A 27,603-nucleotide genomic window follows, 5' to 3' on the forward strand; every position below is an offset into this window, starting at 1 on the left:
TATGAACTATTTAAGAATGGATGAATCCACATTTTTAGAACTTCTGTCCCTGGTAACACCAATCATAAAAAAAACAGGATACGATGATGAGGAAGGCTATTACACCTCATGAACGTCTCGTATGTACATTACGATTCCTAGCAACAGGGAGGTCATATGAAGACCTCAAATTTTCCTCCATACAGTTCTTAACGAGCCAATTTTTTTAACTACGTCATCACGCGTAGCTGCGGGGTTTACTTCCTTAATTTTTGAAACGAGTATTTCATAAGCATTGTTTTTCATTATTTTATTCGAGTATTCTTTACTTTTAACTTTCCATAGGCATGGATGTTGACGGTATATCTCAATAATCTCTCTTACGAAATCTTTACTGTACGCTTCCATTTTTTTTTAGTTAGGCAGCACAACTATAGCTACAAACGCACGATACGAAATTTTGGGCACAAGTGATAGATGTTGTCCGCACCCATCCACCACTCCAACCCCAACACAGACATAAAGCTCCGCCCACAAAATATCAGGAAAATCTGAACGACTCCAACCCCAACCACGACCTGCAAATCGGGGTTGCGATGTAAGTTGTTGGAGCCCATCCACGAGAAAATTTGGTCTGGGTTGGGGTTGAAAATCGTTGTCGTGAATGGGACCCTTTAGTTTCCAAGTCTCACACCCGTAGATTATTGCTGGCAGAATGCATTGATTGTAGAGTTTACGTTTTAAACATAAAGGTACAGAGCCTCTCAGGATCTTATTATACTTACCAAACACTTTCCAACCAATTGTAATGCGTCTCTTTATTTCATTATCATGATCTTTCGTCACTTTTACCATCTGGCCTAAATAATTATACTCTTCAACAACAACAAAGCCGCCAGCCTATTTGTCGACTACGATCCCATGTTTCTTTGCTACCGTGGCACTTTTTATATACTTTTGTTTTGACTAGCACCCGGTGGTTTTGTTTGATTACAGATGAAGAGATCAAAGTAATTAGCATCTCTGCCTCCATGGCAAATTTGCAGTACGATATGTTTTCCCAAACTGTATTCGGTGTGAGTAGGCTGCCGTCACCCAATTCCTTGTGAGCTCGCTACCGGTTTGAGCAAGTAATGACGTGAATCAGTACCTTTAATGAAGTTGTCGGCCGTTAGGCTAGTGACAAGCTCATTTGACAAATTAGACAAAAAGAACGGGTCGTAGGCTGAACAATCAAAGCACGGCAGTGTCTGTACGAAGTGCATTAATCAGATTTTTATTGTTCTAGGGAAAATGGTGTTTCTCGGTGTCGTTTTGTTTTGCTGGTGTGAGGTCTTGATTGCCAGTGGTGCGCCCCTCCTTGACCTTGACTATGCCTTCAACAACAACACCATGACCTGGCCAGGTAATCCAGGTTACCGAAAGACAACTGTGGCGAAGGGATACAACGACAAAGGATATTGGTAAGTTTGTACTTTAAGTTTTCACTAAAATTGCCTTGACCCTTCGGGCGGTGACCAAGGTAGACCACACTCTCTTTCGTGTTGTTGAGAACAATAATTTTGCGTTGGTTCCTACAATCTGTCCGCATTTACTTCAAGTGGCCAGCCTTTATCACTCTACCCCGCCCATGCCAAATCCTCCGTCTATTCTCGGTTGGTGTGTGGATGTATCGGGGGTTGGGGGTGAGGGGTTAGTGTGGGTGGATCAGGGGTGGGGGTGTTGGGAGGGGGTATTAAGATTAGTTGGTTTGTGTGTAGTGGTTTTCAAGATCTTTAACTCATCGACCCCTGACGAAGTTTCAATTTTTAGTTTTTAATTCGAGGAAAAACTTTCAATGTCAGATGAAAAAGCGAATAGAAAAAATGTCAAATTCAGGATGCTTCGAGGGCCGCATGTATCGCATAAACATGATTAAGGCTGCACACTTAAATAATTGGACGACATTGAGTTATTCACTGAAATTCAACATGTGATGGTGACAGCTCGTAAATTTAAAACCGATGTGACGGTATTATAGAGCAAACAGCAAGTTAGACGTGTCTTGCCTCTTTTCTTTTATTGGAGGGTTGGGGTTTCAGCCGTCACAATAAATTTATAAACAGAAAGCGAAAACGGAATTGTTGAAACTTCGATTTTTTTTACAATTCTTCTGAATACGTTGTTCATGTCTCGTTCTTCAACCAAAACAAAGATGATATGCACCCATTATATTTGATAAGTGACTAATTTCTCGTTTGGTGAAAATCCCAGGTGTCAAGGTCATACGGAATGCATTGCTTGGACCCTTGTAGGCTACGGACAGTAGAACTGCGAGACAATGAGGGGGAGGGGTTGGTTGAAGGTAGTGTTGCCAGCTTTGCTGAAATTTCTGAAGACTTACTGAAAAAGCCCTATTGTTTGGATTCAAGAAATTATAATTCTTTATAATCTAATGGTGTCCGATTCTTCACATTTTTACAAATGCTTATCGAAAATATCCGATCGAAGGCTTGAATGGTCCCATCGACCCCACCGGTAAACGTTGACAGACTCCCATTCGCCCTCTGGGATATATGTTGTTTTATACATAATTATTTAGGACAATAGTACAACAGTATAACATACCAACACTTTATATACATTGATCATGTGTTATTCATACGTGACACGTGTGTATGTTGTCACGGGCACATTGCTCGGCCACGCGGACGAGACGACCTCGCAGGGGAGAACATGGCATGGTACACATCAAATAAGATGGATGTGTAAATGCTTAAACGGCATCAAGGCCCTGGGGGGGTCTATATCAACTACTTGGAGAACTCCTGGTGTGATGTGTGTCGGGGTTGGTTGGTGTGGGTGTGGGGGAGTTTGGGATAGGTGTTGGTGTGCGTGTGTTGGCGTCTGTGGGTGTTGATGTGGGGGAAGGGATGGTGCTGGTGTGTGTCGGTGTGGGGGAAGGGATGGTACGGGTGTGGGAGGAGGAGGTGATGTGGGGGTTTGTCGTGGGTATGTGGGGTGGGTTGGTGTGGCTATGTGGGGTTGGTTGGTAGGTGTGGCTATGTGGGGTTGGTAGGTGTGGCTATGTGGGGTTGGTAGGTAGGTGTGGGCATGTGGGGTGGGGTTGGTTGGTTGGTAGGTGTGGGTTTGGTTGGTAGGTGTGGTAATGTGGGGTGGGGTTGGTTGGTAGGTGTGGGCATGTGGGGTGGGGTTGGTTGGTAGGTGTGGGCATGTGGGGTGGGGTTTGGTAGGTGTGGGCATGTGGGGTGGGGTTGGTTGGTAGGTGTGGGCATGTGGGGTGGGGTTGGTTGGTAGGTGTGGGCATGTGGGGTGGGGTTGGTTGGTAGGTGTGGGCATGTGGGGTGGGGTTGGTTGGTAGGTGTGGGCATGTGGGGTGGGGTTGGTTGGTAGGTGTGGGCATGTGGGGTGGGGTTGGTTGGTAGGTGTGGGCATGTGGGGTGGGGTTGGTTGGTAGGTGTGGGCATGTGGGGTGGGGTTGGTTGGTAGGTGTGGGCATGTGGGGTGGGGTTGGTTGGTAGGTGTGGGCATGTGGGGTGGGGTTGGTTGGTAGGTGTGGGCATGTGGGGTGGGGTTGGTTGGTAGGCGTGGGAATGTGGGGGGAGAATTGGTTGGTAGGCGTGGGAATGTGGGGGGAGAATTGGTTGGTAGGAGTGGGCATGTGGGGGGAGAGTTGGTTGGTAGGCGTGGGCATGTGGGGGGAGAGTTGGTTGGTAGGCGTGGGCATGTGGGGGGAGATTTGGTTGGTAGGCGTGGGCATATGAGAGAGAGTTAGTTGGTAGGCGTGGGCATGTGGAGTGGGGGAGAGTTGGATGGTAGGCGTGGGCATGTGGGGTGGGGGAGAGTTGGATGGTAGGCGTGGGCATGTGGGGGGGAGAGTTGGTTGGTAGGCGTGGGCATGTGGGGGGGAGAGTTGGTTGGTAGGCGTGGGCATGTGGGGGGGAGAGTTGGTTGGTAGGCGTGGGCATGTGGGGGGGAGAGTTGGTTGGTAGGCGTGGGCATGTGGGTGGGGGGAAGTTGGTTGGTAGGCGTGGGAATATGGGGGGAGTTGGTTGTTGGCGTGGGAATGTGGGGGGAGAGTTGGTTGGTGGTCGTGGGGGGGGGGAGTTGGTTGGAAGGCGTGGGCATGTGGGGTTGGGGTTGGTTGGTGTGGGTGAAAATTAGATTCTTGACATGCTGAGGGTACCTAAGGATGCTAACCCCCCACCCCACCTTCCTCCCATGACCAGACAAGTTAATGAAATTCTGGTGGTAGAACAAGTAAAGTCAGGTGATTGGGGGGGGGGGGGCGAATTTGGTACTTGTAAGGGAAAGCGCGTGTGAATTGTACATTCTTTTTTAGGTATGAGGGATACACTCTGGAGTTTGCCGAACACAGTGGGACGCACATAGACGCTCCTGTGCATTTTGGAGAGGACAAGTGGACCGTAGATCAAATCCCATTAGAAAGGTTGATGGGACCAGGTGAGTGTTGCTTTTGCCGTTAGGAATGCAAGGAATCTGTTCAGTTTTAATTTTGATCGGATGAACGCCAAGCAAAATGATGTAACATGTCCTTTCTATACTTTCTGGATTTGACTTTATAGACCAAAAGGTCTGTCGCCGTGATTTCTCTAATTTATTGGTAACTTGACAACAGTTGTCGTTATGGACATCTCCGAGAAAGTGTCGGAAGACCCCACAGCCGAACTGAGTGCTAATGACGTCACGTCGTGGTTGGAAACCAACGGGCAGATTCCGGACGGTGCTATTGTGCTCGTCAGGACAGGTTGGGGAAAATACTACGGCAACAAAACTGCCTACTTTGGATCTGACTGGGAAAGCGGAAACCTGACCTTCCCAGGTAATTGGTTGCATTCCTATGAAAGTGTTTTGCTGGTTTAATATAAGTTTAAGGTAATGAATTTGGTACCTCAATACCGGTGACAGATTTTGCCCCTCCAACCGTAGCGCATCTTGCTCCTTTATCACATCCAAGAACAACATTTTAACGGACTCAATTATAAAGAGAAAATACTTTTGTCAAGTTACATATCGTGCACACCGATTTGTGAACTTGTAACGTTTGTTTCTTTTATAGGTATTAGTCCTGGCGCCGCCAACCTGTTTGTCGACTACGAGCGCATGACCGGACATCGCGTGGTTGGAGTGGGACTCGACACGCCCTCGCTCGACCACGGACCCTCAACCCATTTCGAAACGCATCAAATACTGAGCAAAGCCAATATCTACGGGTTGGAGAATGTCGCCAATTTGGAGGTACGGAGTTCTCCACGTGGGCAAAGACTACACAAGGTTTTCGTGCACTTGATACTGGGGGAGCGTTGACTTTGTGAACTGACCGTGAATCCCTTTTCTTTCGCCAGCAAGTGCCAACCAAGGGCGCCATGTTGATGGTGATGCCGATGAAGGTCGAAGGCGGAAGCGGTGCGCCAACGAGACTTGTGCTGACTCTTCCGGAGACCTCTGCCGCCTCTTCGCTCGTGCAGCCGCAAATTAACTTCCTTTTGGCTTCTGCCATGTTCATCGTAGCGATTCTCGTTAACCCGTGTTTCCATTGACCTTTGATAACTGGCGGGACACCTTTAACGTAGCAAGATTTGCGTATTTACTTAAACCTTTACATTTGTTTCTGGTGATGTGCTATGCGGGTCATGGGGCATGCCGTGGGATATTGCGCCAATTTTGAAGAAGTCGAAAGAGAGTCGTTTTTGAGCTGATTGCATGCAACTCGGCCTCGAAGTCCTAATACCTTGTTGGATTCGGCGTCACCCGGGGTCATCAGCGATATGTGAAATGCTTCGTGTAGGCATTTCGAAATATGAAATTAAATACCTCAAAGCCGTCCTATTGATAATCCCAGAAGGAAATGCCATGTGATGTATAGGTTAAGTAGGGTTGTTATCTAAGTTATTAAATCGATTAGGGATAAGTTATGGTGCTAAAAGGTGAGCTGAACAGATTGCAAAGGAAAAGCACACAGACAAGAGACCTATAACTGTCGAATGCGAAAAAAGTGAGATTACGCTAAATGATAAACGGATAATGATATATAATGAATAAATACACGATGGAATAGAATAAACATAATATGTAATAAAATAAATGGCAGGCATTATAGCATATTGCTTAGGTGTTTATCTAAAATCTTAAAACATCGAACTGCTCTACATTGCGCTACCTCTGCAGGAGTTTATTCCATCCATTTGTTATGCGGTTGGCAACATTGTTTCTACCCACTTTGAAATTAAATCTTTCTGATTATTTGAGACTATTCTTTCTTCTGATTCGCATTAGGTATGGAAATTGTCACCTTTGAAGTCAATTCCCGATGTAATCTTAGACCTATCAAATCGCCCGAGTCTACGTGTTTTTTTCTTTTTTTTTTAGGTGAAATTAGATTCCTGTGTTTTGGTCTATTTTTATGTGATTTACTTCTAACATTTGGAATATATTTTGTGGCTCGCCGTTGTAATGTTTTCAATCCGCCAATGTTTAAGGCCCGTGCACACAATTGAGCATTGCCCGTCTACCAAGCAAAGGATGTTGTCCAGGCAGGTGTTGGTTGGCAATTCACACCAGGATTGGCAGCTAGCGGTGGTCGGCAACAAACCCCGTTTGGCGCCAGGCATTGTCTGGTGATGTAGGTGAAGTACGGGCACAGGCAATCCAATAGTTTGCCTTCCTAATTCGCCCTTGCATACCAAAGTGCCTCCCCAGGGCAAAGTTCTCGGTGACAACCCCTCCCCCTTCCCCCATCACGACTTCCATCTCCACCATTATCCACTACCTATTATAACTATTGGCTTGCGAAATAAACAGATTGTCATCAGTATTTTCATGTATAGTACTTGGTTTTCAGCATAATGCCCTAAGCATGTAAACAATATACAGTAATGCTCAATTCGGACATTTTAATGAAGCTGTTTGCAGCCCCAGTTTGTGCTGCCTTTCTGCAAGAATTTTCAGTAAATGTTGCAAGAATATAGTTGAGAAATAGTTTGTCACAGTTGAAAAGGTTAGGCTATACTGTTCATAAAACGTGTCAAAGAACAAGTTTCTTATCACAGGGACTTGTGCAGGGTCATCAGTAAAAGAAACCAAGGGCATTATGACAGCTCATGCCAGCTTGGTTTTCTGTATTCATTGGGGGGAGGCAATACCCAATGAGAAAAACAATACCCAATGAGAAAAACAATTGATAGGGTAAAATTTTGTTTCAATCCTGTGAATCTCAATTGAACAGAAGTGAATGGTTGATGCATTTTTATTGTGAGAATCTTGCATATATTTAGCATTCAAGTTTATTTTCTGAACATTGATTACATAACTGAACCAAATTCTTCATTAAAAGTGAAAATTCCATTAACCTAGTATTTGTACTTTGGGGGAAAGCATGCATATATGAATACCCTAGAAAGCGGCAGATAAATATAATGGAATTCAAGTGAGAATAGAATGGTACTTCAGGACTGAAACATGTAATTCTACATTTGCAATGGTAATTATTATTACTTGTACAGTATTATCACAATTGTTAATGATTTTACTTCACACTTGATGACCACTAATTATGAAAGTGTCCAGGAATTAATTTAGAATTTTTTACACGTTTTGAGAATGTACATAATAAAATTTACATTTTTGTCTAGTATGAAGATGTAATTTTGAAAAATTGTTGTAGGTTTTACTAATTATATAACACCCAATACCAAAAAGGTTGTCTTCCAACTTGTTTGTTTACATGAAATATAATGTGGTGATGGTAGAAAATTGAGTAAACAACATGCCATTAACAGGAAGGATGTAACATTACTGCTGTATTACAGGTAATATGTTGTTTGCCCAAATAGATGTTGCTGAACAGATAATGCAGATACCTTCATATTGTAAAATCTCATCCACGTTCCACATTGTATATAATAAGCATACAACACCTGTCAGCAAAGCGTGTATTTTATTTTAATCTTGTGACTCTGAAACCCACAATGAATAAAGATATTAATTAATGACCTTTTTTAATTTTACCCATACCTAGTAATATGGAAATAGATGTACCAAGGGCTTTTCCCCCTTACAAGGGAGGTAGACAAAGTCGAAAGGCATAAATCCACTCCCATCCATTTCATTCCCACATACTCTTTCACCACCTCTCCCTCCCTCTTTTCTTGGCTCCTGGATGATGCCTCATCCCTGCATCTCTCCCACTTCCCTGGGTCAGAAGCAATGCAACAAGACATGGCACATCCAAAGCAAGGCCACTTCATTTAATCGGTGACCCCCTGTCTCTGTCCCCTCACGCAGAAAAAGATGGGGGAGATATCCCTTTGGACTGCATCAAAATGTCATTCTAATGTACTCCCTAAAATCCCCACCCACTCCCTTCTGTGCAACACGGCATCGTCCAAACACAACCATTCTTCACTCACCCCTATCTTCTGTCTTTTCCCTTCCTTCCTCCAGACATTCCCCTCTTTCCCAACGCCCCTTTCACCCCATACTTTATGATGCTGTAGTGTAAATGTGATGGTATTCTAAGAGACTAAAGGAAAATCCATCTTTAATATAAGAAATAATTGTGAAGAAAAATCTATATACCAGGGGTTTTCTCCACCTTATGAGGGAGGTAGCCAAGTCAAAAGGCAAGTACCTACTTCCACCCATTCCACTCCAATCCACCACCCTTTCCTCCCTCTTATCTCGGCTCCTCCTGGATGACGGGTCATCCTGTATCCTGCCCACTGTCCTAGGTCAGAAGCAATGCAGCAAGACACAGCACATCACAACAAGGTCACTTCACTTAATCAGCTACCCTCCTCTCTGTCCCCTCACATAGAAAAAGAAAAGATGTGGAGAAACCCCTTCGGGCTGTGTCCAAATATCATACATAGCAACTCCCCACACCCCCTCTTCGCTTCCTTGGATCACAGTATTGTCCACACTCCACTCATCCCCATCTCCCACCCCTCAATCTAGGGGAAAAAAAATGGAGACTACAGCAGATGCATCTATTTACATACCAAGAGCTTTTTTCCCCCTTATAAGGGAGGTAGCTAAGTCAAAGGCACATACCTATTCTAACCCATATCACCCCCATCCACCCCTCCCATCTCGGCTCCTCATGGATGACAAGTCATCCATGCATCTGCCAACTGCCCTGGGCCAAACCCAATATAGCAAGACACAGTACATCCACAGCAAGGCCGCTTCATTTAACAATCCCCTCATTCTCCTCATGCAGAAAAAGATATGGGGAGAAATCCCTCAAGTCTGTCAAAATATCACACATAAGCACCCCCTATTCCCCCATCTCTCCCATCCGTGCATAACAGTATCATCCATATACAGTCATTCTCCATTCATCCCTATCTCCTGTCCTCTCACTTTCTTGCTCAACAGACATCCCCTATTCACCCCATCCAACCGTCTCATCCTCGGTCATCCCCTCTAGCTCACTCCCCTCACCTCTGCCTTCCACACATCTTTTACCAATCTTTCATTATTAATTGTTTTCATGTGTCCAAATCATCCCAATAATCATTCGTCAGCCCTATCTGCCATCTCCTTTTCCACTTCCACTATCCTCCTCACCTCTTTCCTCACTATCCAACCTTGTAACCCCTACCATACTTTTCAGACATTTCATCTCAAACACATTTAAACTTTTCCTCTCTGCTTCTTTTAAATTCCAAATCTCTGTCCCATACAATACCGTTGGCACAATCACCCCTTCATACAATCTCATTGTATCCATTCCAAATTACCTATTTTTCATAAATATCTTAATCCTCTTAAGGTATTTATTTGCTTCTCTCCATCTACAATTTACTTCCACCTCCATTTCTCCCTTTCCTGCCACATGTGACCCCAAATGCTTAAAGCTGTCCACTTCCTCCAGCCTCTCTCTATTTAGACTTGCTTCCAGCTCACTCCCATTGTCTACCCTTGTACATCTCATCACCTTGCTTTTACCTATATTTACCTTCATCTTTCTCTTATCGCATACCTTCCCGAACTCTGTCACTAACTCCCTTAATCCCCCCTCTGACCCTGTCATCAAACAACAATTGGCTCACCTCCCACTTTTCTCCATTGCCCTCGCCTTTACCACCTGCACCACCCCATCCATGTACACATTGAACAGCCATCACGACATGACACATCCCTGATGCAGTCCCATCTTTACCTCTAATCACTCTATTTCCCTTTCTAACACAGGCTCTACTGATCTCGTCAAAATTCTTGACTGGCCTTAACAGCTTTACCTTAATCCCATACATCTGCAAAACCTCACACAGTGCCGTCCTGTCTACCCTGTTGTAAGTCTTTCCCAAATTCATAAACCACCCCCCCAAAAAAAAAAAACTTACCTTTTCCCAGTTTTCTCATATATCTGCCTTATCGCAAAAATCTGATCCACACAACTCCTACCTTTCCTAAACTCACACTGTTCCTCACCAATTACTCCCAATGTTCCACCTAATCCTTTCAATCAAAACCCTCCTATAAGCCTTCCCAGCTACACTCGACAAACTGATCCCTCTGAAACTACTACGCTCACAGACCTGAAGTACAGAAAAATATATATAATTAAATTACAGTATTGTAATAATTATAACAACAATAATAGTAATCCTCTCTCCAAACCTGAAGTACAGTATTCAGTATGTGTAAAATAACAAAATAACAATATAGCAACAATGTAACATCATTAACAAACATGATTACAAAACAAGTTTCAAGACCAAAACAATATATATATATATATATATATATATATATATATATATATATATATATAATATATAATATATATATATATATATATATATATATATATATATATATATATATATATATATATATATATATATATATATAATATGCAAAAGTGACCACTGGGAAAAGGAAACTACACGAAGCAAAGCGCTTTCATATATTCCTCAGTACAAAGTGCATGGAAAGGAAAGATTACAGGAACCCACAGAAGAATGCGGGAAGGTAATTTGGTGAGACGCCGGTCCCACTTTGGGACACTGGAGTGACATAGGGGATGAGATAGACATTAGGCTTGACCCCATAGAAACAGATGGGGGCGTCTCGAGGTCACATGAGGCCACTTAATTTTCAGGTATTAACTGCACCATTGCGGAGAATAAGAAGTATGTAATTGCAGGATATTTTAATGCCCACTACCCCATACTTAACTCAGTGACCGCTACCAACTCGACCGGATGACATGTCGAGGAAATCCTCAGCACCACCCCCGGTGTGGTCCTATTGAAGATCACCCACACACGTTCGGCATGGCAGGCTCGATCTTTCCATCCCCTCCTCCTCGTTGCTGCCTCGAATGTCGTGGGGGGTCAACGACACGGTTACGAGCGATCATTTTGGTATTGACATGACGCTCACCATAGCCCCACCACCTCCAATGGTCCCTTGAGTGGAAATGTGGAATGTGCGTGGAGTCAATTGGCCACTCTTTCGTGGAAGAGTGACTGCATGGGTCACCACTGAAGCTCCATCTAACGACGACAGGGTGAGACAGAGGCGTTTTTGATCTCCGCCATTCGTGCAGCACCAGCGGAGGCACGCCAAGCAGGATTCATCCCGATGGTTGGTATTACAACCAAGACAAAAAAGCCAACCATAGGGTCAACATCCTGCGGAAGAACCTGCGAAGACACCACAACCCTGCTAACCTGGCTAACCTCCGGACTGCCGTCGAAGAAGCTCGATATAAAGCTCAACGTGTGCGTAGTGAGAAATGGTTGGCATGGTGCAGAAGCTCTAACGAAAACATTACGCTAAGGAAGTTGTGGGGGGTAACTACACATCGTCACGAGGCGTGTACCTCCACGACAAACACTCCAAGCACCACAACTCGAAGCAGAAAGTCTGGCGCAGGAATTTGCCAGACGCGCACACACTGCCACGCTACCCGTCGAGCTGCAGCAAGCACAAACTCGGCTCTCTCAGGCAAGGAGGACCAAGATACAAGCCGCCTTGCAAACTCCAGGGGACACAGACGATTCTTCAGACTCGGCTCCTGGGAACGACCGAGTGACCTACTCCATGATCGCCCATCTAGGGGACGCTGGTGAGAAAGCGTTCTTCCAACTAGTGAACTCCATCTGGCTGTCGGGGAAAATTCCATCCAATTGGAAACAAACTAACATCGTCCCTATCCCCAAGCCCAATGAGCCCGGGAAGTATCACCCTATCTCCTTGATGAGCTGCCTAGGGAAAACCATGAAGAGGATGGTCCTACGAAGATTGCAGTGGAAACTGGGACCATCCCCGGAGAACTTCAACGGTTTCACTAGGGGGATAGGGACGGTTCATTGCAACGCTATTGAGTCACGTGGAGTGAGGTCACGCGATAGTCGTCTTCTTTGAACGGGTTCCGCTGCCATCCTGGAAGGTATCGCCGCCAGAGGGGTTCGGGGGAGGCTCCTACAGTGGATAGCGGACTATCTATCTATCTGGAGAGCCAGAGTCCGACTGCAGGGAGCGGAGTCCAACTACCATCCCCTGGAAAATGGTACACCATAGGGTTGGGTCATAAGTCCCACTCTATTTAACGTTCTAATGTCAGCACTGCTTGCCACCCCTCTACCTACAGGATGTCATCCGATATCTTATGCAGATGATGTCGCCCTAGTGGTGAAAGGGAGAAGAGCCAAGACTAAGACGGAAAAAAAGGCTTCGACGGAATATCCGCGAGATGCGAAGAGCTTGCCCTTAAGATATCACCGCCCAAGACCAAAGCCATGTGCTTTGGCTGTCAAATGTCCTCAGCTAACAGGCTACTGTTACAGGGACATGATGTAGAGTGGGCAAGCTCGCACATGTACCCTGGCGTGTGGATTGACTCCAGGCTGTCATTTAGGACCGAGGTGACCTATCTCAGGGAAAAGGACCTTGCACGGATCAATGTCATGAGGTCCTTGGCAACCACAGAAGCCAGGCCCAACAGTGCTGTTCTCGGGACCTTCTACATCAGCGCAGTGAGACCTCTGATGGACTATGCCAGCGGTGCTCTTGCTGGCATACCTGAGACCCAGGTAGCCGAGTTGGGAGCGGTACAAAACCAGACTGCGCGTCATACTTGGTGCGCCACCCTGGGATCTGGTTGTCAATATGCAGCAAGAGACGGGAATACTGCCGGTTAGTGCCAGGATCTCGGGACTTGTAGTCGTCTTCGCTATTAGAGTCATCCAAAGGCAGCATGACTCCTTCCTACGGTGAAGGATAATCGTGGGCCTACATCAAGGCCATGTGGTCTTCCCGCTAAACAGATGGTCGACGAGGCTTGCACGCCACATCACAGACTTGCACTTGAAGGACCTCATCCTTCTAAAAATAAGGGATATGCTGGTGAAAGGATGCTGTACTCTCCTCACTGGGGGAGTCTACAGGCCAAAGTCTCCGTAATGACGTTGAGACATGGTACACCACTATCGCAGCTGCGGAGTTGAAAGCAGAAGAGACGATGAGAGCCGTCACACATGAGAACTATATTACATGGGTGGCTTAGTAGATGATGAGCAAAACACGGCCGGTGCGGCGTTTGAAACACAGGACACATGGGTAGGGAGTAAGGGTGTTGGGCACTCGCTGCTCAATTCAAGCAGAGGGAGATGCAGTGATATATATATATATATATATATATATATATATATATATATATATATATATATATATATATATTATCAATAACAATAATAATAATAGTAGTAATTAATAATAATAATGAAGATGATGATCATGATGATGATAATGATGATTATGATGACTTTTTCCACCTACTGACTTTTCTGCTATTTCAGATTAGGTCCCTTCGAGGGCAAGGACGACTGGTCGTCTTCAACTGGATTCCCGGGCACACCGGGCTGCCGGGGAGCACTCACGTCAAACATGAGGCAAACCCGTGTGCGTTTCTCGCTGTGTACGTGTTACTGCCAGTCAACAGTTGCCAGATGTCGCTAGCCATTTATAGAATCGTCCTGTTTTCAAAAAAGGATGTGTTTGTTGGATAATCATTTCACTTTGTGTTAAATTAATAATTAACAATTAGACTCTATAGGTAACGTTTATTCTAGTTCTAGTTAGGTATATAATTTCAAATATGATAATGATGCCATAAGATAGCGCTGTGCAGGAATTTGCAAATAGAAGTACGTGTATCTGCAAACATATAGTCACGTGCTGGGAGGTTGGTGCGATGCATTGCATGTAGCTAGATAATGTAGGCCCTTGTGGACACTTAGTTGTAAGCAGAGGTATTTAATATATACTATAATAAGGAGCAATGTGCCTCTGTGTATACTTCTTTCTGTGTGTGGTTGTGTACGTAATGTCTGACAAATAAGATACGCCGGAAAAACGATCTTCTAGAAAAAGTGAAGATGAAAATAGTGTGATTCAAAACTTCAACATTAAAAAAGACTAGGTAATAAAATCCTTATATGTCATTTGACAGTGACTAGGATGCGCTTTTGGTTTAAAATATAACAATTGAAAATGTTATATCAAAAGTAATCGCCTAAGCAACGAAATAATAAATTTATTTCGAAAAAATGTGCATTTTGATTTATTAATAAATAGTTAAAGGAGATCGAAATCGAATAACACTCAAATGAAATTACTGTAATAGCAAGCTATAAATGATGGAATTATTTGGAAGTTAAGAGAAATCAGAATCCCGTGATTTTCAGGGGCGTTTACACTAGTATTTCATAATCTTCCTAAATAATAAATAAAAATGTAACTGTATTCTAAAATAAAGGCAATTACCTAGAGAACATTTATTTGAATGCCTCATGCTAAATTGTTTTCATTAATTATTTATTTTTGATTGATTTGAAATAAGTTAGGTATAGGAAATGAAACAGTAATATGGAAACATCAATGTATTTTAGCATTTGGTACATTTTTAATATGTTTAAGGCTAAATTCTTTTTCCTTTTTGTTATCTTGCCTTTCAGTAAGGCAGCTTTGCCTCTTGGTTGGCCAAACTGACGCCTAGCAATGGTCGTTGGCTGACAAGGAATTTTTCTCTTTGCCGCCCCCGATGCCTTAAAAATAGTGTAACCTGCAGTCCGAAGGAAAGTAGTAACCTGCGCAGGATTTCTGCAGGCTTTCAGCCTCTGTTCAAATACCGCAAAAGGAGCTGAGCATGCAGGTGCTTTTAGTTCTCTTTAATTCTCTATTGATCATGCTTGTGAACTCATCAATGCTGGTGTCAATTGATTGATTTTCATTTGTTGTCTCTGTGGAGGTCTCGATAACGACAGCTACATCTCCTTGCTCATCGTCACATGCAGCTGGTTCTTTATTACCATGAGATACTGCATTAACAGGTGTATCAGCAAATAAGCCATCTAAAAAATTCGATGTCGGCATCGGTTTGTCGCCGTATATCACCTTATACAAGACTTCTTTTTCAGCAACAGTGCAGGCGTATAGTTGTGGAAGGCGAACTGCGCTGTACTGCGACGCTGCTAATTGATGTTTGCAAACGCTTCGTGTGTTTCCACAGAGGCAGCTGCACATGCCGATTGAGAGGTCCACATTGTAACAAATGCCCTCTTGTGAAGCTGACTTAACCGTATAAACTGTTCCTCCAGCATGAGTGACAGCGCACATTGGAATGGTGCTGGTGGAAGGTTCGCAAGAACTGTCCTTTTTGAGGAGGACATCTGACAACCGTAGACGAAGGTAATTGTTGTAAACGTCAGCCATTACCAACAGCAGCTGTGCACCGTTGTGTGCCTTGTTCCTGTACACAATTAGGAAATAATCATTACAATTATGAATTTGTTAATTACAAGAATTCCTATTATTAAAAATTTACATTAAAATTACGCTCCAATCTAAGGCTAAAGTAAGTGGGTTGCATACATCAAACATCTAAAATCAAGTATTTAACCCCTACCATACGGTGCCGCACACTTAGGCGTCATGAGGAGCAAGTGGATTCGCGACGCTACCATATCGGAGTCTTGATTATATTTATTATAGTCGCCCCTGTGTTTTTACATTCTCCCTAATCTGCTCTTAATCACATTCTCTGTGGTTTTCAAAATTCACGGGTGAAAGAGAGAACGATAGATATAAGCGGTGACTATATTTTATGATGCGAGTATTATTACGACACGTCGTACGGCTGGCAGCTAATGCTGCCCACGAGATTTAAGTCCCGTAGTGAAGTGGAGTTGCTGCAAATGACATATAAGGATTTTATTACCTAGTCTTTTTTAATGTTGAAGTTTTGAATCACACTATTTTCATCTTCACTTTTTCTAGAAGATCGTTTTTCCAGCGTATCTTATTTGTCAGACATTACGTACACAACCACACACAGAAAGAAGTATACACAGAGGCACATTGCTCCTTATTATAGTATATATTAAATACCTCTGCTTACAACTAAGTGTCCACAAGGGCCTACATTATCTAGCTACATGCAATGCATCGTACCAACCTCACAGCACGTGACTATATGTTTGCAGATACACGTACTTCTATTTGCAAATTCCTGCACAGCGCTATCTTATGGCATCATTATCATATTTGAAATTATATACCTAACTAGAACTAGAATAAACGTTACCTATAGTGTCTAATTGTTAATTATTAATTTAACACAAAGTGAAATGATTATCCAACAAACACATCCTTTTTTGAAAATAGGACGATTCTATAAATGGCTAGCGACATCTGGCAACTGTTGACTGGCAGTAACACGTACACAGCGAGAAACGCACACGGGTTTGCCTCATGTTTGACGTGAGTGCGCCCCGGACGATGATGATGGAGCAGCCGGTCATTTCTAATGCGCTTGAAGATCCTGTGGACAATCTTCTTTTTTCTTTTCATTTGGCTGTCCTCGTCAATCTGATGAACAGGTGAAATGAGTTTACGATATATGATTTCATGGAAGCTGTGCATACTTTTAAGTTAATGTACAACTCACTGTGGTGATTCTATTTCATTCAAGATCATCAATTTCTGGAAAATGGAGAGCATATTGGTTTTGACGGATCACATTATCACAATCACAAAGAATTAGGTTAATTGTAATAAAGGAAATGCCTAATTATGTTAATGTACACATAATATAACATAGATATAAATCATGTTTATATCACTCATGCACCTCCCTTGTAAAGGGAAAAAGCCGTTAGTATATGTATATATGATGATAATGATAATAACAGTAATAAGAACAGCAACGGCTATAATATTGATAATAATAATAATAATAATAATAATAATAATGATAATACATACATACTTACATATACCAAGGCTTTTTCCCCCTTTCTAGGGAGGTAGCCAAAAAGGAAAAGGCATAAAATCATTCCCACCCATTCCATCCCTGAATATACTCCACACCCCTCCATCCTCCCTCCCACCTTAGCAACTCCTAGACGACGGGTCATCCCTGCACCTTGTCCACTGCCCTGGGTCAAGGGCAGTGTCGCAAGACACAGCACATCCACAGCAAGGCCGCTTCATTAAATCGGCGACCCCTCCCCTCTCCGTCCCCCCATATAAAGGAGAGGACAGGGAGAAATCCCTTCGGGCTGCGTCAAAATTTTGCTCACACACACTACCTCACCCCTCATCCCCCCGTCCAATCCACCTCATGCATCACAACATCTTCCATATACAACCATTCTCCATTCACCCGTGTCTTCTGTCCTCTCCCGTCCTTCCTCAACAGACATTCCCCTCTTCTCCAAAGCCCCCTTCACCCCATCCATCCATCTCATCCTAGGACGTCCCCTCATGTTCACTCCCTCCACATCTGCCTTCCATACCTCCTTTACTAGTCTTTCTTCACTCATTCTTTCCATGTGTCCAAACTATCCTAATACTCTTACATCAACCCTATCTCCCAACTCCCTTTCCACCCCCGTTCTTCTCCTCACCTCCTCATTTCTCACTCTATCTAGCCTAGTAACCCCCATCATACTTCTCAGACACCTTATCTCAAATAATAATAGTAATAATAACAATGGTAATAATAACGAGTAATAAAAAGTAATAATGATAATAATGATAATAATAATAATAATAATGATAATTAAAAAAATAATAATAATAGTAATAATAATAATAATAATAATACTAATAATAATAACAATAATGCTATTAATATTAATAATAATAATAATAATAATAATAAAATGAAAATCATATTAATAATAATAATAGCAGTAATAATTATTGTAATGAATATGATAATGTTAATAATAATAATAATATATATACTTATAAAATTCTGATAATATTGTTTGTCATCATGCTTGCTTGCTTGAAACCGTCACCCAGCCAATCAGAAGAAATCTTACGACACGACTGAAGACCATTTTATTTTATTTTATCAGTTTATTACGCCAAGGCGTCAGTCAGTACATGGATATACAAGTACGAAATGTTAATATAATGTATCAGATGGATACACAATCAATAGTAGTACAATGCATATGAGTCAGAGCCTCAATAATGTCATATCTGTAATAGCAATATAACATTGAATACAATGTGATAGTCTTAGAAATAAATGACAGCAGTGAGGACAATAAGTCCCACAACCAAGCGCAGTACAATCACGAACATTTGACAGACATAGGACATAATGGTAGTGTGCATAGACAGACCTAAATGACATACATAGTGCGCAATATCATTAAGGCCATCGATGTGAGGGGCGCAAAAGGTAGGAGAGAAAAAAAAGAAAAGAAAAAAAAAAGAAAAAAAAAATCTCTCCCCCCTCTCCTTTTCCTTCTTTTGGTATAGTCCGAGTACGTAAACATACAATTGGAATACATATAATAATGGTTATGGGAAGCAACAAATCTAGACAGAATGTGTCGAGTAACATCACGAGAGGACGTACTCGACATGACATGACGCCCCTCCCCCCCAGGTTGAATAACCTGAGGAAGTAGAGGAATGCTGTCGATTCAAGACCTCATTCTCCTGCGGTGTTCCTCGACTCAGTAAATAATACAGTAGGCACGAACATTTGATAAACAAAAGTCGTAACGGCAGTGTACATAGTCATACGTAAGGATCATATACAGTAAACAGACTGAAGACCAGCCAATCAGAAGAGATATGAAGTCACAACTGAGGACCAGCAAATCAGAAGAAGAGATCAAAGGAGATATGATGTCACGACTGAGGACTAGCCAATCAGAAGAGACATGACATCACGACATCAGCTCTGTGGGTCCTAAGGAACCCCAGCTCTGAGCGCGTGACGTCACGACTGCTAATTTTCCAATTTGCCAATTTTTTTAATTTCCAATTTTCCGATTACATATTTTCGGACCGTTAATATTTAAAATTTTCATATTCATTATCTAAAAGTATAGCCAACTCCTCAAATAGCATCTATGAGGCATAATGAGTACATTAGAATATTACGTAGTGTTCCAAGCAACGACATGACGTCACAATTTTCCGATTACATATTTTCTGACCATTAATATCTAAAATTTTCATATTCAGTATTTAAAAGTATAGTCAACTCCTGAATTAGCATCTATGAGGCATTATGAGTTTATTCAAATATTACGAACCGTATGAATCATATGATGCCTAGTTTTCAAGGCAACGACATGACTTGACGCTCTTCTGCATTTCACTTCTTATAACTAATCAAGTCACTGCCTTCGTCTAGAGCTCTAAATTATACTCAATTTGATATACAAATTTATTTTCCGTGATTTATACTATACGGTGACAGTGACATAGTATATCTATCATAAAGTTTGTATTTAAAAACGTTGCTACTCGCTCAAGTCCCATGGGACTCCCTCAATGATAACACTGGGGAACACACTTTCGGTTGCATGAGTTCTGACACTTGATTCTGGTAGATTTGAGGTCACAGATTCTGAAAATGGCATTCGTTTGTGCAGATCAGGTCTAGTTTTGATGGTACGCGGCAATTTACATATCAGGTGACATGTTCTGAAAATAGCAAAGGGAGCTAATAAGCATATTAGTTTACATTCATCAAATACTATTCTTAATTACATCAATGCGTCAAATATAGATTTGTGTGTGCATTATTATTTTATTTCATTAAAACAATTATTTTATTTCTTTTCCAGGTGTGATCATTCTGTAAACAGTGTTGACTTCAATCAAAGGAAACATGGCCTCTATAGCAAGTAGAAGGAAATGTGTGACGTGCCCGGATTCATTCTGCTACATTTGTGGTGCATTGACAGCTCCAAAGCAAAGAAGGAACATTAGTGAATTTGTGAAGAGAGCTTACTTTTGCTACTTTAAAGTGAAACTTGGAGATCAAGACAAACCATGGGCACCGCATAAGGTATGTCATTCCTGCGAAGAAAACTTGCGTCAATGGACTAAAGGAAAAGACAAAATAACATTCGGTATTCCGATGATATGGCGTGAGCCACGGGACCATGTCACAGACTGTTACTTTTGCGTGACTCGTGTTGCTGGTTTCACTAGTAAAACTCGTCATCTTATCACATACCCTAGTCTAGATTCAGCAATCAGGCCTGTGCCCCATTCAGATGATGTTCCAAAGCCTATCTTCACTCAACTTGCTTCTGTTGAATCTGACAGTGAATGTGACACTGAGGTCACAACTAACAGAAATGACTTAGATTTTGCAGGCAAATCAACAGAACCGGAAACATTTAGCCAAGCAGAACTCAATGACTTAGTTCGAGATCTGGGTCTGTCTAAAAAGCTGTCAGAATTGTTGGCTTCACGGTTAAAAGATGAAAACTTGCTGAAAATAGACACAAAGGTAACATTCTTTCGCAACAGAGAAAAGAACCTCTTACAGTTCTTTGATTCTAAATTTGACTTCGTCTACTGTTGTGATATTCCTGGAATAGTCACCGCGATGGGAGCTCCAGGTTATGATCCGAAAGAGTGGCGCCTCTTTATAGATAGCTCTAAGCGGAGTCTGAAGTGTGTTTTATTACATATAGGCAGCATCTTTGGCGCAATACCCATAGGACACTCAGTACACCTGAAAGAAAAATATGAACACATCAAAACGGTTTTGGAGGTACTCAAATATGAAGAACACAAATGGATCATCTGTGATGATATAAAAATGGTCAATTTTTTGCTAGGACAGCAAGGTGGGTAAATACAAAATTTCCTTGCTTTATCTGCCTCTGGGACAGCAGAGCCAAAGACAGACACTGGATTCAGAAGGAATGGTCAGTTAGGGAAAGCCTCAATGTTGGGAAAAAGAACATCATTTATGAACCCCAAGTGGAAAGTGAAAAAATTGTTTTCCCACCCCTTCACATCAAGCTGGGCCTTATTAAACAGTTTGTCAAGGCGCTCGATAATGACAGTGACTGTTTTAAGTATCTGTGTGAAGTGTTCCCTGGTTTAACGCTAGAAAAACTCAAAGCAGGTATTTTCGACGGCCCTCAAATTAGGACGCTGATTAAAGACCAAGCACTCAATCCATGACTGATGTTGAGAAAAATGCATGGGGAGCATTCGTTTCTGTTGTAGGGAACTTTCTTGGAAACAGGAAATCAAAGGACTATAAAGAGCTCGTTGAATCTTTGATGGAAATTTTTCATGTGTTAGGTTGCAACATGAGCATTAAGATGCATTTCTTGAACAGTCATCTTGAACTGTTTCCGGCAAACTTAGGGGACGTGAGTGATGAGCAAGGTGAACGCTTTCACCAGGATATCAAAGTCATGGAAGACAGGTATCAAGGTCGCTGGGACATTCACATGATGGCAGACTATTGCTGAAGCATTCAGCGAGACTGCACTGAGAGGCGATATTCAAGACAGTCCATTAAACGCAAGTTTGTGCCTGAATAAATCTGGCATAGTTCACAAAAGCAACTGATGGATCCAAAATATGCTTGTCAAGGTAAATAAAAGTAATTAGAAATTAATTCTACGTGTTTGGTAATTCCTCTCTGTGTGCTGGTTTAGATTTTTAGCAGTAGTATATGGTAGTCTAACTATATAGAGTAGCAAATGGGAGGTAACTCACCGCAACAAATCTAGACCCGATAGAAAAAAACCGGTGCCATATTTTAAATCAGTGACCTCAATTTACCCAGAAACAGGTCTCAAAATGTATGCAACTGACAAAAAGTTGAATTTTGTTCCCCAGTGTAATGAGTGGGAGTGGGAGTGGGAGTGGGATGACGGGACGTGATATAACATAAGCATAATTAAGGAGGCTCTCCTTATTTAATTTCTTGAGAACGCCTTTATCCAGTTTACTTTCCTTCGAGAGAGCACGAGGACCGCACACAAATCGTAAGTCTTAAGCTAATAGTAACCTGCTTTAAAAACAGGAGCCATTTAGAATTCTATTTGACCCAACGGGTCACGGGTGGTCTAGTAATAAAAATAGAAATAATAATAATAATAATAATAAATAGTAATTTCAATAATAATAATATAATAACTGTAGGTGCAACGGAGGTAAGAGGGCCTGATGTCAACAAGAATGAAAGTGACAAGTGTATGACAATTCATGCGATTCCCCAACGCAATAAATTTTCTTCTTCATACAGTATATGATAAAGGCAAATTATATTATTCAGCTGAGGGATTTTTTTTTATTTATTTCTATTATTTTTTCTATAATTTCTATATATTTTCTATTCATTTTCTACTTGTTTATATTGATATACATATGATTTTCTTTACTTTTCTTTCATATATTTAATTTTTTTCTACTTTTTTTCTTATTTTTCTTATACTTTTATTATCTTTCTTTATTCCAATTTCAATTTTTCTATATATATACATTTTATCATCACTATTGATGTTATAATTCTTTGTATTGGTTCTACCTATACAGTCACCTCAGTAAATGTTCTCATAAACACAATTTGGATATATTTTTCTTGCCATATATCCATATTGGTTATAACTATTCCTCCTGTAGTTTATTGAATTCTGATTTTGACCATTTCTGGCACTTGGATTTTGGTGTCGATAATTGTAGTGCCGGTAGATGTGGCTTTCTTCCTCAATGCCTGGGACGTAGCAGAATGTATTGTCGTATTAATTTGTTTTTCGTCCAATATCACTTCTGGTCGCAGGTGGCCTATTGTACTCAGGTGGTCTCGTGTTTGGTACCTGCCTTTCTCTGGTATTGTAGGTTCTGTGGTACTCATTGCACCTGCTGTTATGGTAGGGCCTTTGTTGGTAATTATACTGGTGTCTGAGTTTACGTTGATTGCCCTTTTTCTGGTCGGCTTTTTGGATTGGCTGTCCGCGAAGGTTTCTGCTTTCTTGAGTGTTCCTTGCGCAGGATTCAGCCATCTTCCTTTTTGCCTTTCTTTGGAGGGCAGAGTTGCTTAAAGGCTCACTCCCGAACTCTTCTTGCATAACTTGTGATAAGTACGCTTTGTATTTTCGAGTTCTTCTTTCTCTGTGGGTGAGAATTTTGGTTTCCTCTTCTGGTTGACTTTCGATTGAAACCTTGTCATTTTGAGGTGAAGAAAGCGTGGACACATTTTTTTCTTTTATTGGTGGGACTTTCTCTCGACCCTCAGAAGCTTCAGAATGTTGTTTAACATGTTCTTCGGAAACACTGGAGTTATTTTCAACGTCCATTGTCTCTTCCTGTTTGAAGAGTGAAGAAACCGTAGACACATTTTTATCTTCTATTGATGGGTCTTTCTCATGACCCTCAAAAGCTTCAGAATGTTCTTTAACATATTCTACGGATACACAGGAGGTATATTCAACGTCCACTGTCTCTTCTTCTTTGTTATCATCGATCTTAACCAATAAAGGTAAACTACAGACAGACTTTTCTTTGCACTCATCAGAAAGAGTAACATCTACCGGTGTTAAAAGCTCCTGGGTATTGTCTTGAAAGCCTTCTACAAGTATCTCCTCTTTGTCAGTATTTGACACCTTTTCGTCTTCTTGAAGAATCTTCTCTTCTTCGAGATGTATCTGCTTCTCTTTGGGTTTCTGGTTGGGTTTCTAATCTCCCTTATTCTCATATGGGCTGTCGATGGAACAAAACCTTTCAAAATGTAGGAGTTCCAACTGCTTTTTGCCAGCTTCTGTTGAGGCTTTAATTCCACAGCAGTTTAGGTTTTGGAAAGCCTCACGAGACCATTTGGAAACTTTCTAGAGGGCTTTGCGAAACCCCCGGATGATGATGTTTGAGCAGCCGGTCATTTCTAATGCGCTTGAAGATCCAGTGGACGACCTTCTTTTGTCTTATCAATTGGCTGTCGTCGCCAATCTGATGAACAGGTCAAATCAGTTTGCGACATATGATTTCATGGAAGCTTTGCATACTTTTAAGTTAATGTACAACTCACTGTGGTGATTCTATTTCATTCAAGATCACCAATTACTGAAAGAGGGAGAGCATATTGGTTTTGACGGATCACATTATCCCAATGCCAACGAATTAGGTTAGTTGTAAAAAAGGACATGCCTACTTATGTTAGTGTACACATATTATAACACAGATAAAAATGATGTTCATATCACTTACGCACACATGTAGATCTTGTATCAAACCAGGCACAAATTCTACAGCTATTGCGGATTCGCCTGATTCAAGCCAAAACATTTTCTTCTGACTTTATAAGGTACATGGTATTGAAAAAAAGTCCTCTTCGAAATCCATACATATATACATATATATATATATATATATATATATATATATATATATATATATATAATTTTTTTTTTTTTTTTTTTTTTAACAGGAGAGGACGATTTACAAGGGGGAAGAGGACGCCCTCTTGAAGGAGGCCTCTTAGGGCCGAGACCCACTGACACATGCGTTTTGAAAGTGTGAAAGGAATTTCCAATACCGGAGGGTACTTGTATATTTTGTCCTGCATATCGTTTGTCATTTTATTAATTGCCATGGCATTCTTAGATGTAAAGGCTGTATTATTAGTATTTTCATTTCTATTATATTATTATTATCAATGTTAACATCCTATAGCTATTGTATGTTATCATATAATAATAATGATAATAAAGATATTAATACTATTAATAACAACAATAATAATAATGATAATAATAATAATAATAACAATAACAATGATAATAATAATAACAATAATAATGTTAATATCAAAATAATAATAATAATAATAACTAAAAGAATAATAAGAATAATGATAATACCAATATTAACAATAACAATAACACAGGGGAACACTTTTTCAGTAACTTTGAGTTGCATTGGATATTCTAACGGATTTTGAAAGGGTTTTAGGCGCTGATTTCAAATCTGAATTTAGTTTTTCTCTACAAGCTCTAGTTTGTATGCAATTTGAGGTTAATAAGATTGTACATATGTGAACTTGCGTAAACCATGTATAAGCATTTTAACGTCCATATATATAGATAGCTTCTAATATTTTGATCATTCTTCTTTTGTTTCAGTTCAAACATGGCTTCCAGAATGAGACATCATTGCAGAAACAAGCCTGATGCCTTCTGCTACATATGTGGATGCTACACACTCAATCGTCAGAGACGTAACATATCCTCGTTCGTCAAGCGTGCCTACAAGGCATATTTTGAAGTTCATCTTGGTGATCAAGACAAGCAATGGGCTCCTCATGTTGTGTGCCACAATTGTGAGGAAATGCTTCGAGACTGGACCAAAGGAAAACGCAAAGGTCTGCCTTTTGGAGTTCCAATGATTTGGCGCGAACCCACCAACCATGTAACTGACTATATTTCTGCATGGTAAACACAACGGGTGTTGGGAAGAAAAACCGACATAAGATTACGTATCCGAACATTCCCTCAGCTATTCGGCCTGTTCCGCACTCTGAAGAAGTACCTGTTCCAGTTTTCAAAGGCTTGCCTTCATTGGACGATAAAGACATTGGACATGATACAAGCCAGCAAGACAGTTGTGACAGTGAATTGTCAGAAAAGTGTTCACAATCGGAGGACTGTTCTTCAGACACTGAACCTTTCCCCGTCCCTAAGCCTCTTCCCCAGGCTGAACTGAATGATTTAGTGCGGGATCTAGGTCTTTCAAAGAAAGCAGCAGAGCTTTTGGCATCAAGATTACAAGGCAGAAATCTTGTTGATCACTCTGTTAAAGTATCATATTTCAGAAAGCGTGACCAGCTTTTTGTGACCTTCTTTTCAAAAGACAGACAGTTTGTTTACTGCCATGACATCCCAGGGCTTCTCAAAGAACTGGGTGTACCTTACTATAGTCCTGCTGAATGGAGACTCTTTTTAGACAGTTCAAAATGCAGTCTAAAGTGTGTTCTTTTACATAATGGCAATGTTTATGGAGCAGTACCTGTCGGTCACTCAGTGCATTTGCGGGAAGACTATGATGATATGAGAATGGTCATGGACTTATTAAAGTATCATAAGCACAATTGGATAATTTGTGTAGACTTAAAGATGGTCAACTTTCTTCTTGGACAACAGAAAGGTTTCACCAAGTTTCCATGTTTCCTCTGTATGTGGGACAGCCGAGCACGAGACTGACATTGGGTCCAGAAGGACTGGCCTATTCGTGACACCCTTGAAGCAGGCATGCCAAATATCATACAAGACCCAATTGTAAACAGAGATAAGATCATCTTTCCTCCTCTTCACATCAAATTAGGTTTGATGAAACAATTTGTCAAGGCACTGGAAACCGAAGGTGAATGTTTCCAACACATCATCACAGCTTTACCAGGGTTATCATTTGAGAAGATCAAAGCAGGCGTGTTTGATGGCCCACAGATTCGAACCCTAATTCGTGATGATCAGTTTGTTGCTAAGATGACCGCTTTAGAAAGGGCAGCATGGTTATCCTTTGTGGCAGTCGTTCAGAACTTCCTTGGAAACAATAAGGCGGAGAACTACAGTGAACTTGTGAACAGAATGCTCCTCGCTTTTCGTGATCTCGGGTGCAACATGAGCATCAAGCTTCATTTTTTGAACAGCCACCTTGATCAGTTCCCTGACAACCTGGGGGCTGTGAGTGACGAACAAGGAGAACGATTCCACCAAGACCTAAAGATCATGGAAGAACGCTACCAAGGGCGCTGGGACAAAAGTATGATGGCTGACTACTGCTGGAGCATTAAACGAAATTGCCCAGATGAAATGTACAAACGCAAAAGTTACAAACGCAAATTCCTGCCTGAAAAAAATACACAAAGAAATTGATAAGCTTCCATCAGCTGTGGTGATGTTCTGAAGGATGCTAATCTAACTTTGGGATAGATGTTCTGTTAATGTTCTGTTTCTTTTGCCTTAATAAATGGACAGAAATGGCTTTCATACTGTTTTAAGATTCAAGTGAACAAAAGAATTGTAGCTGATATTGCAATTTCCTATAATAACGAAAATTTACAAGATAAATAAAAATGTCAAATTGCATAAAATCTGTAGCTTGCAGACAAAACCCGACTTCAGATTTGATATCAGCACACTCAAGTTGACTATAGAAAAGTCTTTTTTTAAATGCAACAAAATGAGTGTTCCCCAGTGTAATAATAAATACAACAACCACAACATAATAATAAGAATAACAATAATAAGAATAATTATTATAATAATAATAACGTTATTGATAATGATGATGATGGTAATA

At 41.3% G+C, this 27,603-nt stretch overlaps 1 protein-coding gene across 2 annotated transcripts; it reads left to right on the forward strand.

Moving 5' to 3' along the window:
- The first annotated feature begins 1,050 nt into the window (after positions 1 to 1,050).
- On the forward strand, positions 1,051 to 7,989 carry LOC143019519 (isatin hydrolase-like). Of its 2 annotated transcripts, XM_076175203.1 has the most exons (6): positions 1,051 to 1,109; positions 1,268 to 1,442; positions 4,322 to 4,443; positions 4,619 to 4,822; positions 5,060 to 5,238; positions 5,346 to 7,989. In XM_076175203.1, the coding sequence occupies exons 2-6, from the start codon at positions 1,273 to 1,275 to the stop codon at positions 5,538 to 5,540; spliced, it is 870 nt and encodes a 289-aa protein (XP_076031318.1). In that variant the 5' UTR covers positions 1,051 to 1,109; positions 1,268 to 1,272; the 3' UTR covers positions 5,541 to 7,989. The 2 variants fall into 2 exon arrangements, with proteins under 2 accessions (XP_076031318.1, XP_076031319.1); XM_076175204.1 differs by lacking the exon at positions 1,051 to 1,109 and having other exon boundaries at positions 1,135 to 1,442.
- The last annotated feature ends 19,614 nt before the right edge of the window (positions 7,990 to 27,603 follow it).

Source organism: Oratosquilla oratoria, chromosome 37 (genome assembly GCF_046742065.1).
Source record: "Oratosquilla oratoria isolate Oo_2021 chromosome 37, ASM4674206v1, whole genome shotgun sequence".
NCBI lineage: Eukaryota > Metazoa > Arthropoda > Malacostraca > Stomatopoda > Squillidae > Oratosquilla > Oratosquilla oratoria.

What these genes read in the sequence shown, in the direction of transcription:
- LOC143019519 (XM_076175203.1), top strand. Translation starts at nt 1,273, where the DNA reads ATGGTGTTTCTCGGTGTCGTTTTGTTTTGCTGGTGTGAGGTCTTGATT. An exon ending in AGAAAGGTTGATGGGACCAG is followed by an intron (nt 4,444 to 4,618) that starts GTGAGTGTTGCT and finishes ACTTGACAACAG; the next exon opens with TTGTCGTTATGGACATCTCC. An exon ending in CGGAAACCTGACCTTCCCAG is followed by an intron (nt 4,823 to 5,059) that starts GTAATTGGTTGC and finishes TTTCTTTTATAG; the next exon opens with GTATTAGTCCTGGCGCCGCC.